This window comes from Papilio xuthus, unplaced genomic scaffold, assembly GCF_000836235.2.
Source record: "Papilio xuthus unplaced genomic scaffold, Pxut_1.1 DF826945.1, whole genome shotgun sequence".
NCBI lineage: Eukaryota > Metazoa > Arthropoda > Insecta > Lepidoptera > Papilionidae > Papilio > Papilio xuthus.
The window spans coordinates 7,773,392-7,787,685 of NW_013531704.1; the positions used below are offsets into that span (position 1 = coordinate 7,773,392).

Here is a 14,294-nt window from a genome sequence, read left to right on the forward strand (position 1 = left end):
TACAATTTGCGATGTATTCATTTAACCCAAAAATAGATGAAAAACCTAAAATCAAACACGTTCACATTCGTATAATCCCGATACAAACAGCGCTGAAGCGAAACGTGATTTGATATTTGTCGGAGCGTGTAATTCGAATCGACGCTATTTGACGGTCGTTTGGACGTTTTTTCATTGTCCTGTCGCCGGCGGCGCTGTGTTTTCCCCCGTCACATTCACTAATCAATTTTATAACACTCATGTTTCTTAAATATAGGTTGATTTTTTATCAACGTCAATCATCGAAATCTATACAATAATTAAAATTTGTGTCTGTGTGTAATCATTATCTTTTGGTTTATTATAATTTTTACAGTTGGCCGCAATATTAAACGTTTAAAATATCGAAAACAAACGTATATTTCGCGAACTCGACTTGTTTGCGTAACTTATAACAAAAATCAAATTTTTACAAATTTTTAAACATTTTTTTTAAACTTTTACTATTATCAAGCTTTTTCTCAAACAATTTCTTAATAATTCCTATATTGTAATCCGAAAATAAACTTTCCGAAAAAAAATCCTAAAATATTGTAGAAACTCGCATAGTATATTTTAATTATAGGTCCGTGAACGCTGTACGGTTGTCAAATAGCGTTAACACAAATTTTACAGCTCGTCGACGCCCCCACCGCATCGATTCCCACCGGAAATCAGTCACCATCTTCAAAATGTACATTCTCAAATGTTAATAAATGATAATTTTATTAATTCACTTAAATTTTAATAAAACACTCTGTAATTTAAAGTATGAATACAACGTACGATATTTTACTACTGAAATTTTCCAGTTCTATTTTATTGATTTGAAACCTCCTATGACAGGCGTCAAAAATTATCCTTTCAGGATGAGAGGATGCATGGAAAGCGAAAGTCTCTTCTGTGCATCCTCCCCTCCGTCGATTAAAGATAGGCAACGCATATGCAAATGCGTATGTCCATGGGCAACGGTCACTTCGCTATATCAGCGATTTCAGGCGGCCCCACGCTCGTTTGCCACCTTATGATATAAAAAAAATCCTTTTTAACCTCTATGGTCAATTAATAGTTGTAATTACTCACATACGTAAAAGCAATTTGATCGAATTCGGATGTATTAAATTCATATTAAGAATGACAAAATATTACGTTAATTTTAAGATAAATACAGATTAAATTATAACATTTTATTACGAAACACTTCTTTCATTTTCCATTTGATAAAAGCTTGAGGCATTCATTTCTACAAAACATTTCGTAAACGGACCCATTTTAATTACATTAATGTTGCAAAATTAAAATACGTGCTTGTGACATTCTATTATACCATAACTCCCGGACGAGTAAACTTTGTCGTAAGAAATACGTTTTATTTATTGCTCACGATTTATATTTTCGCTTTTTTTGTGTTCAATTGTTATTTATTTATTTAAGCACAACCACAACATATAATACACGTTCAACTTATCAATTAAATAGTATTAGATCTTATATATAGGTAAATATTGTTGTATATAACGTTATACAAGTGATGTAGATTTTCTTATATAAAAGAAAATCGTGCTAGTTACACTACTTATAACTCAAGAACGGCTTTACCGATATGGTTGAAAATTGGTAAGGAGGTAGCTTAGAGCCAGGTGACGGACATAGGATACTATTTATTCATTTTTTTTTCGAATTTATGTATTGATAGCTGCTTTTTATTTAACTTATCTATATATTAAGTTTTTTTATATATCCACGCGGACGGAGTCGAGGGCGACAGCTACTTTTTAATAAAACAATGACTTAAAACTTGTCAAAATATTTACGATCAATGGGAACCCTTTGCCTTCTTTTTGTCGCAATTTGAACGGACATTAGTTTTCCATTGTGTAATAATGTTGGTAATAAACAACGCCCTCGCAATAAACGTCTTAGGAACAAGCTAAGTAAAAATGATAGCGCGCTTTATTGGCATTCCTCGATAAACTAGTTAGAAAATTAATTAAATGAGGATTATTAAACAGAGCAAATACGCTATACTGGGCTTAATAGAGGATATTTTATAGTTATTTCCAAAGATTAACAGCATAGAATAAAGAATATTATAGTATTAAAAACTGCATAATGTATCTAACTGGCTGTCGCCCGCGACTCTGTCCACGCGGAATTAAAAACAAACTTAATAAGAATCCTATGTGTAATTCCAGACTATGCTCTACATCTATGCCAAATTACATGCAGGCGTTCCAGAGATACTTTCAAACAAACATCCATCCATCCATCTATCCAACCATCTAAACATTCGCCTTGATAAAATTGTATTATAATAAGGTTTTGGCAATTAAAAGTTATGAGATTTAGTAGAAGCCCTTACCTTAATTCTAATTGGTAATGCGCATCGTCGGGCCACAAGGCCTTTTCAAAGTTCGTCGTGAAACAAGCGCTCTTGGCTGTATGTACAACACATCAATATATCAAACTCTACTTAAGTATGCTGTAAGTTTCCACTACAAACTCTACATGTTAATAAAAAAGTATTCAATGCACGTATTTAGTTAGTTAAGATTCTTCAATCGTTCAAAGCTATTGATGAAATAAAACGATGCGTAAAGTTGTCAAGTAAATATGTATACATGAAAATAAAACATAAAATGCGTCCTGTAACTTATGAATTGCGTATATTGTGATATAACTTTTGTCTTATTTACCCGCAACGTAAACCTCAACTTGCAATACTACAGTAACGAAGATTTTCTCATTTGATTATTTTGTATGACGTCATCAACCATATCATATATATGTACAAGTTTTATATTTTTTTATACATAACTAGCTGTCGCCCGCGGCTCCGTCCGCGTGGAATAAAAATAACTTAATTAGTAACCTATGTGTTCATCCAGAGTATGTTCTACATGTATGCCAAATTTTATCGAGATCCGTTCAACCGTTGTAGAGATATCTACAAACAAACATCCATCAACTAAATAAAAATTATACAAAATATATTATATCAAAATAGAGCACCACCGGCTGCGGAGTCCCATGACTAAAACAAACAGTGCTCAGGGCTGCAGAGACAGAAACCTTCTCACGATGCGCGCGTTTCTAGGATAACTTCCTCTTGTATCCAATTGTTTAGCGAGAGCTTCTTGAGATGTTGGTCGAAGCTCTTCGCTTACGCTCTTACTAAAATATTAGTAATATGAGTTCGTATTCATAGTGTGATAATGCTATATCGGTTAGTTTATGATATCATTAACACATAACTAGAGATTAAACTCTCGTAAACGAATAACGCTATAAAATTGTTCTTACCGCTTGTTAATTACTGTAAAACTTTAGCAGTAGACTGTTAAACCATAAAGGTTTTCAGTCTACTGAAAACAATAAATTTTCATGATAATTAAGACCCGTTGTTATGTAAAAACAAGACATAGTAATGGCATTTGCGTTACATTTGCGTTACAATTGTGGCCACTAAATTGTTGGGTTATTTAGTTACGATATATAACTCGGGAACACTTTATTTAAATACTTGGTGGATCAGGGGTTTAAGCACTTGACTTGTAATCTGCAGGTCCTGGGTTGGATTCCCGCCATGTACCAATGTGTTTTTCGATTTACATATGTACATTTATCCGACGTTCTTACGGTGAAGGAAAACATCGTGATGCAACCTGCACATATCTGAGAAGAAATTTATAGATATGTGTGAAAGCAACGCAGTGGGCGAGCGTGGTTGACTATGGCCTAGTCACCTATAGCGAGTTGAAGATGACTAAACATATATAATTCTTTGTAAAATCATTGACAACAATTTGTAACTTATAAAATCTCCGTATTTATACTCTGTGGCTTTAAATAATTCGCTAACACGCCTAGAGATTTTGATCTAAGAAAGTTTTTAGTTCGATTAAAATGCAAATAGGACGGTAAACAGCGAGCCGGCGATGTCACGACCCGCGCGTCCTCAGGGAATGATGTGATAAATACATTTGACATGTTTTCATATATAAAATAAAATTATACAAATCGTGCAACAAAATTAAATTTCAAGCGGCCAAAATTAATATGTTCATTGTTCAATATATACACAACTAGCTGTCGACCACGACTCACGGATTAAAAATAGATGATGATAAAAAATTTTGAAGAGAATCGGTCAAGCCATTTCGGAGGAGTATGGGAACGAAAATTGTGACACGAGAATTTTATATAATATAAGATGAGTAAATGCGCCGTGTTTGTAGAAAGCGACTTGAGATTCACAAACAGACAGCTAATCATACACGGGCTCTTAGAGCGCTTTGTATACAAGGGTCCATAGACCGCAACACTAACTGTGCTGTGAGCATAATATCCAGGCGACCACCAGTAGTTTAACATTTTGACGTATTTGCGTTGCGTTGTCCCTGTACGTATCACAATTATTTTATATGCATTGCGGTCCGAAAAGTGTTTTTAGTTGATAATAATTTATTTCTCTTATGTAGCAAATTTTGACGCTCTTACTTATTCCCCAGGAGAGACTCAGCAGGTCAACTTCCTCGGTCTGCGAGCATAGACTCAGTGGTGGAGGCAGCGATCTGCGCGCGTCACTCCGAACCAAGCCAGCCCACGCTACTCCTCCCTGCGAGAGCTGATAGAGCGCTCAGCCTCGTCTCCCCCGCGGTCGGCAGGAGAGCGAAAAGTCAGAGAGGACAAGCGGGTAAGTTGACAACTAATTTGACAATCAACAGTACTGAACCACATTTAGCCCGCGCTCAAGAGAATCAAGGAGGTAAGTTTGAGATTATTTTTACTTAAACAAGAACTTGCTTGACTTGTATCATAACTTTACTCGACTGTACAATGTCAATATATTTATATTATAGATTTGTCACTGAAATTCAACACTGCTTCTTCTTTATAATAATAATTCCTTGAATTTGTACCTTGTATGTATCTTAATACATATATAGACGCATTGATTAAAAAGATAAGAAATAATAAATCTAAAGTCATTTTTAACCTACCAACAAGAATATATTTTAGGAAAGATAAAGATTAGATGATGAATCAAGAAATTCTAAAATAATTATCTATATATATGAAAGAAAGTCGTGTTGATTACACTATTTATAACTCAAGAACGGCTTCATCGATATGGTTGAAAATTGGTGAGGAGGTAGCTTAGTGCCAGGAGACGGACATAGGATACTATTTATTCTTTTTTTTCGAATTTTTGCCTTGAAGATCAGCTTTTTATTTAACTTATCTATATATTAAGTTTATTTATATATCCACGCGGACGGAGTCGCGGGCGACAGCCAGTTTCATATAAAATTACTTTTAACAAATTGCACAAAGTTCTACTTTGTTAGATATAAATTATGAAAACCGTGACAAAATTATTTCTGTGTATATTCAATGCCATTAAAATTTAATTTGAATAATCCTCTTGACTTGGCAACTACGTAACGATATCTTCTTGACAATAATAAGTGGTTACTTTGTCCGCTACGGCGTAGCAATGGCGTAGCCTAGTAGACGTATTTTTTGCTTTTGGTTTAAATAAAGAACTTGCAAATTTTCTATTTTTTTGTATTCTCATCTGTTTCCTTGAATTATAATATTGGTATGTTAATGAAATTATTGTAAAAAGATAGAAATCTTCGCGAGCTCTCCTAAAGTATCTATTTTTAGTAGAAAAAAAATTGCTATGATTCTCAGCTTAATTTATACTAACAAAATTCCAGATAAACTTTTCTTATCACGTATTTTACAAGGTGATCAATATTATCTATATAAATGCAAGGTGAAAGAAAACGCTAGAATGCCTTGTCAGGCAAATATCAAGGTTATGGGGTCGGAAAATCTTGCTGATACTTATCTAAGGCGTTTCGAAATTTATTTAACCACGAACCTAAATTCAACAAATACTAAAAGTTTGAACAAATTACGATAACGTTGTATAATACGGTAATTAATTACCTTAAATCAAACAATAGTTTTAGATGACCTTGAAATACCTTTAAGAAATCGACTTCCCTAATTGCACTATATTAAATAATATGCAAATTAAGTATATGAAAGCGTATTATAAATGAAATAGAAATTAAGCTTAATTCTATCTTTTTTATTGTTAATAAATTTTTCGTTAATTAAATTTAATATCCTTACTTATCTTCCTTCTTCAGACCGTGCAAGAAGTAACTTGCTTACTCATCTGTATCATTAATCACAAGGTGTTTAAACTTTTCATTATAATGAAACAAGGACTTGCTTGTCGTCCACTGACGAAACATCTGTACAAAATATATTGCTGTCTCTTTTCTTTCAAAGAGAATGAAAGAGATGACAACGAGAAAACTTATAATTATATTATAGTATTTTAATAATAAATAAACGGCTTGAGCGATTTTTATGAAATTTTACATACATGTTCAGTAGGTCTGGGACTCGACTACTATCTATTTTTCAATGCCGCGCGGACGGAGTTGCGGGCGATAGCTAGTTATATTATCATTTCAGATAGCAGGAACAACCTTCTTTCTTTGATATGCTAATACTTTCGTAACAATTAAACTTACAATAGGTTCCGAGTTTTTATTCCCAGAACAATTGTCAGTCTTAAAGATTTTTATTATTTATTCCACTGATTACCATGAAGTTATATTCATTTTAATAATTTAAGTTAATAAGCTGGTCAAATCTCTTAATAAAGTGTTAATTTCGTTACTAATAACAGAGAAATGTGACGTAATTTTCCTACATTACTTCCGGCAATGAGCGAGTGTGTGACTTGATAACCGGAAATCAAAGTTAGACGACCGGAATACTCGGAATTTGACTAAAATATGGAACAAGCAATCTATGTAACAAAATCAGCGTATTTCGGTAATGGAGTTTTTCAGTATTTGATTAAGAATCTTGGATCCGGATGAAATTTCATTTACATTTATTAACATTATTTACTTTTAGTCGGCGAAAAACATTTTCCCGTTTACTGAATCGATGTTCATGGTATTGATTTTTAAAGAAGGTTGTAAGAATTTATTATGTTTTTTTTTTATTTTATGGCTAACTAATTGCTCGGTAAAACATAACTTTTTGGTCTAATTTACTTGATTAACATATTCATCGAACATTTGAAATATGGATAAAGCATTAAACAAATATATACTATGAAATAATTTGGATAAACTGTACACTAAAATAAAGATAATTTATAGTCACCAGTAGTGTTTCTAGGCTTGTACATTAACCAGTTGTGGCGCGGCTCTCGAAAATTGCCTGATTTTAAAACTGTCGCTCGCAAATTGGCCAAATCGAGTTGTCACTTAGAGCAAAATGGAATCATTTCCGTACCACAGGAATCGATGGAATATCGTGCAAATAGCACGACTGATGTATTCGAATAACACTTCTTACTATATGTAAGCGACGAATAAAAATATTATGCATTATTTGCGAGTCAATGACCTTCGATCTATCAAAAATTTTGTATTACAATATGGCACCGGTTCATGGAAATTCCTTTCAGAAACACACTGTTAAAGATATCAACTAAAATATACAAAAGAAACTCATATTTTAGTCATAGTATATCTGTAGTTTTAATTTCAAAAGTAACCGTTAGGTCTCGATAACGTTATTATGAAATAAGCGTAAATAAAGAATGTCTTCGTCTGATTAATGATTCGCTGAATCCTTCGTAATTCGATGATTTGGATGTAAGACGACACTGTGACATTTATTATCACATTCCCTTTAATATTTGTTGACTAATGACCCGAGTAAGATGAGAATAATGTTTTGTGGGAGTAGGAAATGTTCAAGATTATTTTTGTATTAGCCTTTACTATATGACGACAAACATATACAGGTAAAATATATTTTTATACGTTATAATTTTAAGAAATTAATCTATGTCATTTGATATAATTCCTTTATTAAAATATTTTCTTTGTTATGAATATTTTTATTCCAGTCAACAAATTAATGCATTATTTATTTCAAACAATTAAGTGAGTACCTATATAGACTTCAGAAATCCTTTGGTATATTATGCCTATTCGCACGCCTTAAGCTGTGCCTAATGAACGGAGAAAACGCCTGCGTATCTTAATAGCAACATAGTTTACTATCACTGATTGCGATGTTACAAACAATAGGCGTTTTGACTTTGGCTGGATTATGTTCGTTAAGACCCTTATGATTCCTAAATTCTTATCGATATTTAAAAAAATATTATAATAATAATTTTTAACGACAAATGTTACTTTTAGTTGTACATTTTAGATAAAAAATGTTTTTCTTTAAAATAAAATTGTTTTTTGTCGCACATCCTAAATAACTTTAAAGCAGTGAAATAATTTAGCCGTAATGTTCTTCTAGCAATGTAGTTCGGCAAAGCGAGGAGAGTGGCTGCGTTGTAAATGACTCGTGGACATGGAATAATTCCTACGGAGATTAAACCGGGAAAACGATGTTTTAAAAATGATACTCTATGTCCGATCTCTTTGTTTCTTTTTAAAATTTTATTTATAATTTTTTTTTATTTTAAGGTTGTTTTTTTAGTCATAGGTTATCTATGTTAAATAAATAAAGTAATCTCATATCTGTTTTGTTTTTTTTTAAACTCGAGAGTGGCAAATAAGTATATAGGTGTAACCTTGCAAACAAATATACCACACATAAAATACTCTATGTAGAGACTCGCTTTTAGGGCTGTTATTACAAGTTTAAAAACGGTTGTTTATAAATACTCAAACGCATGTGTTTGAGACAAGATTAGTTAATTACATTCAGTGCATGTTTCAAAATTTATAGTTTTTTATAATTGTGACTTTATTATTATGACTTTGTACCATTTTTATTTTAGAAGCCTTTTATTTATCTTGTTGTTATGGAATCCGATAGTCCCACATTAATCTCGTTTCATCCCACGCACTCCAAACGTGGCACCTTCGCATTTATAGGTCAATGCGGCTTTTGTCTCCCATTGTAGCACTTATCTTATTTAATGTGTTTGTACACAAAGGTCTTTGTCATTGTAGCGCCTTGTTCAATTTTTTCTCATTGTTAGGAAACACCTTTATATAACATTGCTGTGACGATTACTACAGGCGCTTATATAACACGTTTTGGTCATTTGTACGCAGTTTGAAACGTAAGTTGGTGGTTATTTGATTACTTTAGGTTGGGTGACACTATTTGGAATTTCAACCGTTTATCAAAATCTTCTTCTGGATACCGCAAAAGCTACTTTATTTAGGAAAATATTAAGCCATTATTGTTTTAAAGGTTAGGGCTAACTATAAGTATTTATTTTTTTATCTACTCTATTTCCATAACCCTTTAACAGGTTCTCTGTTTTATTTTAATAAATCACATTTATAGAAAAGAATATTTCAAGATTGCAATAGATACGCTTATGGCTTGCGTCAAACAGATTTGTAACTTGTTCATATCTTTCGCAAGTTCGCTAGCAAGTTATGTCAGTTCCATTTGCTTATAGGACCATGACTAATTGTGTGTTACCGTAAAACCAGACTGAATTTTAAATTGATTCTTGACAGCTCGCCTATTTCTAATAATTTATGACAACACTTAACACACAAACAAGACTTCCAGCTTCAGATTATCAGTATTGATTTATTAACAATGTCGAAATTAATCAAACAAAACAAATGATTGCAAATACAGATAAGTAAATTCTCGATACGATGTTTGAATCAAGGAATAACTGAAATTTTGCAATAAAACAAACAAACACAACTCTTGCCAGTAACCCAGAGGGGCACAGAACACGGAACTCCAATTGGTGTGGCGAAACGAACCTCCGCAATCCACTTTTCGGCTTTTCAGAAAGGAAAGTGACAGAACTGCATACATATGAAATTTCCTAGTTGATACGTGCAGGTTGCATCCATTAGCGTAAGAACGTTGGATAAATGTACATATGTAAATCGAAAACACACCGGTGCATGGCGGGATTCGAACCCAGGACCTGCAGATTCCATGTCGAGTGCTTAACCCCTGAGCCACTGACGCTCCTTTGGCAATAAGTGTAGAGATTATTATATTCTTCATATAATTTTTGCTAATCACATATTACCGGATATAAAGAACTTTTTATACCAAAAGTGTTCTAGAATACAGTTAGAAAATAATGATATTTTAAGACTGAAAATTTACTTACAATATACTCTATCTACATTGAAAAGAAACTTCCAAGGATGTTCGATATCGAACTCTGCGCAAATCCTATTCAATAAGTGATCCTTTTCCTTTTGTAGGTCATTTGAAGGACATTATTTCTTATAGTATTACTTCTTATCTCGTTTGTATGCTTACTGTTTACTAATGGATTACTTAACTCTATCTCTACCACTCTTGTTACTTCTTTATTCGTACACAATGGTGAATATACAAAAGGGTGACAACGCATTTGTTTGTCCGGTTTAATTTTAAAATGTTCTAATTATATTAATATGAATTTGCTCGTGTACTTGTTGAATGATTTAGAGGAAGTTGAGAGTTCTGATGATTTTTGTTAATATTTTTTTTTTCCTTTAAAATACTTTTTTTTATTATTTATTACTTTACAGAATTTAATATTCTTTACAAGTAATATGTATTCAAAGCTAAAATGAGCTTGCCAGCTAAAAGTTATTAGTTGGTTGTTAAATTAAAAGCTGGCAACGCATCTGCGGTTCCTCAGGTATTGCTGATCTCCATGGGCGACGTTGAACACCTCGGTGTTCCTGCTGCTCGTTTGCCCCTTTTGTTATAAAAAAAATGTTTAAATGTGAAATATTATTAAGATACATAGAAGTTTTTATTATAGTATTATGACTTTTCAAGTACACAATAACAGCTGAAAATATTTACATCTTAAAAAAACTTTTCAAAAGTTATTTTGCTCGTTACAAATTGTTTTTGACTGAAACTTGCTACAAGATGAAATAAAGTGGAAAGTTTTATTGGCAAATAGTAAGTTACAAGTAAGAAAATATACATAAATATTGAAATCGAAGTTTTATATTAAAAATAACAATTCCTTAAAAATATGTAAGATACTACACGCCTGCAATAACATGAGACCTAAATTTAATGACGTAAAAATACAGTCTCTTACAACTTCATAAATTTTACTACTTGATATAAACGAAATTAGCAAACACAATGTTATTCGAATATTAATTAAGTACTTTATTTTATTTTAAGTTAGAGAAAAATTTTAAAAAAAATATATAAAAAACAGTGAATGCACTAATCTAGAATATTAATGTTTTCTTAACTTACTTTCTATAGCATGAATATGAGGTATGAGATATTTACACAAAAATTGTCATCTAAACATGTTTTTATACATATCCGGCAATGGGAACTCAGGAGCATATCTAATTGGCAATTACCAAGAACTTCATTCATGCATCGGTAGACGTCGCAACTGTAGTTTTTACGAGGTGTCCGCTGATGGCGACGCGTCCACACAAAGTAAAACCAGTTCCTCAACTTACAGTTAGCCAGTGCTATGCTAAATTGGATAGCGTTGCCAGTCGTCCGGATAAAGCCGGACATAGGCTTTTTGTCAAATAAACGGTGTCCGGGTTGTCCGGCTTTCATTAGGCTTTTTACATTACGTTAAAAGAGAGTGGCTGAGTGCAGGCGACGAGAGTCGACTGACGATTGCATGTAAGGTGTCCGGTCTTTCTATCCATATGGCCGCCAAACTAGCTGGTCTGTCCGGCTATTAACCCTGATTATATTACCGTAGCTTGTTAGCTCCAGTCCTAATCAACTACGTCTTTAATATAGACACAACTGTCAGTTTATAAAATGACGAGAAAATTATTATAAATATTTTTCATTCGCTACAATTGTCCATTGTAGATTAAATAAATGCATATAAATGATTTTAAAATATTACAATTGCTACATTATTTGCGTAACATTTTTACGCAAGACTGCGTACTGTAGACAATGAGTAATGCGCGGTCACGGCTTGTGCTCTCATTTGGTTACTATAGAACTGTACCAAGGGTCTATCACGAAGATTTGCGAGAAAGTAATCGTTACGTTATCGAAAAACGTGTCAAATTTGTCGTATTTAAGCGCCACTATTATGTAACAAATAGGTGTGGGTTCTAAAAACTTGCGTAGTTTTCGCACAAAGATCTGTACGACTACCATGTATTTAACATAAAAGCAGATAAAGATATAAGTTACATGTTTTATTATACAAATATCTTATTTTATTTTACATAGTTTGCATTGATAGTTGATTTTAATAAGCTATTTTGTTATCGTAAACTGGAAGCGGAATTTATTGTATACGATATGAAAATACGCCGATATATTGCCGCGCGCTCAAATATCTCGCGACCCACAACACAATCAAAAAATAAGCAAAAGGAGACCAAAACACGAACTTGCAGAATGCATATTTTACACGCGCTTGTACCTAGTCTGTGAGCTTCGAGGCTTTGAAACCGGTGTTCTCTTTCGCACTTTAATAAAGCGATAACGCTATCTCTTTCTATTCGGAACTAAGCGCTAACTAGCGTACGTTTTTGGAACTAAGTGACAGTTGCCTTGCCCAGGCGCATGTTCTTTGTGATGTATTGTGTTCGAAGTTGTTACTACATATTTTAATTTTTAAAAATTATAAACGGCTACTTTGTGAATTAAAATATCTATGTGTGTTATTATATTGTTGTAATAATGTGTTTTTGTGTGTAATAGACATGAGTTTGTGTCAGTAAATGAGTGTTCGTGGTATTGTTGACATATCGGGATTATTGACTTGGAGTCCTAAGAACAGTATCAAGATAAAGCTCAAACGTACGTAAATTTTTAAATAATTACAATGTTAAAAATGAATATAATTTTTTTGCTACAATTATTTAAAGTAGTAATATATTAGGTTGGTCTAATGTACTTTGGTAATCGTGTGAATTTACGAATTGTCTTCTATTTTTAATTGAATTGGTATAATTTATTCGTTAAATTTATACGTTATAAAATATGTTCATGCTCAATTCGAGAATGTAATTACAAGACTTTAATACCTATTATTAATTAATTATCTAGAAATATGATCAGCCATCATTCCTATTATAATAATTATGACATAACAATTATGAATGGAGGTATCGTAATTAATAGGTCATTAATTTTAGTAATAAATTAGGCTGACCTATCCCAGTTAATTTGTCAATAGCTTGTGTAGATTTTCGAGTTTAATTTGCTATAATAACTCTTATAATTTACGCCAAACCGTGCCACACAATGGGAAATATAAAAGTATTTTGACTGAATAAACATAGTCAAATAATTTTTAACACGCGAGAAGTTATTTAAAAGTTAACTAAACCTATAATATTGTTTAATTTTAAGACATTCTCTGGCATTAACAGTACATGCCACCAAAGTTTAATGAAAATCTGTGTAGTGGTTTAGAAGCACGTAACAATGAATAACACCGTTGATTTTCATTCTTTCATATATGGATTAATTTATATGAAAAGCTTAAATAACATATGAATGTTGTCTGTTGTGCCTTATAGAAGAAATGGAATAAAAAAACGTTACAACATCGTTGTCGCCCCATCAATTAAATGCAGTCGCTGTCAATGACCGAGACCAGAATCTTTTTACATTATTTATTGGCACGAGATAATGTTCATTTCATTATTAATCAATTCGTATATAGCGATAAATATTTACATTAAAATACAACAAGATGAAATTCGTGTCTTTAAATTTGAATTTTTAATAAATTTAAAAAACATAAACTTGCAATACGTCCCATATTGTTACTAATATAGCGACGTTAAGAAATAAAATATTTTTATTTTTGTTTTTTTTTGTTAGCGAAAGAGGCAAAGGTCAATCACAAAGTTTGACATGTGTAGTTTTTTTTTATTTGATTAGGCACTGGTGTTAAAAAACGCTTATTTTTTATCTTCCAGTCCAGTCATTTGATATTTTGCCAGCATAGTGCCGTGTCTGCCGACGTACGCGAGTCGCATTGCTAAAATATCATCCATAAGCAAATTCTTTAGTCTTTGCGCTCCGCCGGCTTTTCCAGGAAGCGATGATGAGGACAATTATCGTTGATGTTATTGAAGTTCGAAAAAAGGTTTTATTATGATCTACATACGTTCCAAAGTACTCTAAAGTTTTTAACAAACAAGTTTTAAGAGATTTTTTTTGGTCGTTTTTTGTTGACATAATTCTAGCTGTACTTTTTGATGTACATATAAGTGTGTGCTTCGACATAAAATAGTTAAACA

At 32.4% G+C, this 14,294-nt stretch overlaps 1 protein-coding gene across 1 annotated transcript in view; it reads left to right on the top strand.

The window, feature by feature from the left end:
- wake (ankyrin repeat and fibronectin type III domain containing protein wide awake) overlaps positions 1-14,294 on the top strand; it is a 97,736-nt gene that overhangs the window by 40,159 nt on the left and 43,283 nt on the right. The window contains exon 5 of the mRNA XM_013316455.1: positions 4,530-4,714. Within this exon, the coding sequence (XP_013171909.1) occupies positions 4,530-4,714 (185 nt within the window). The remainder of the gene's footprint in view (positions 1-4,529; positions 4,715-14,294) is intronic.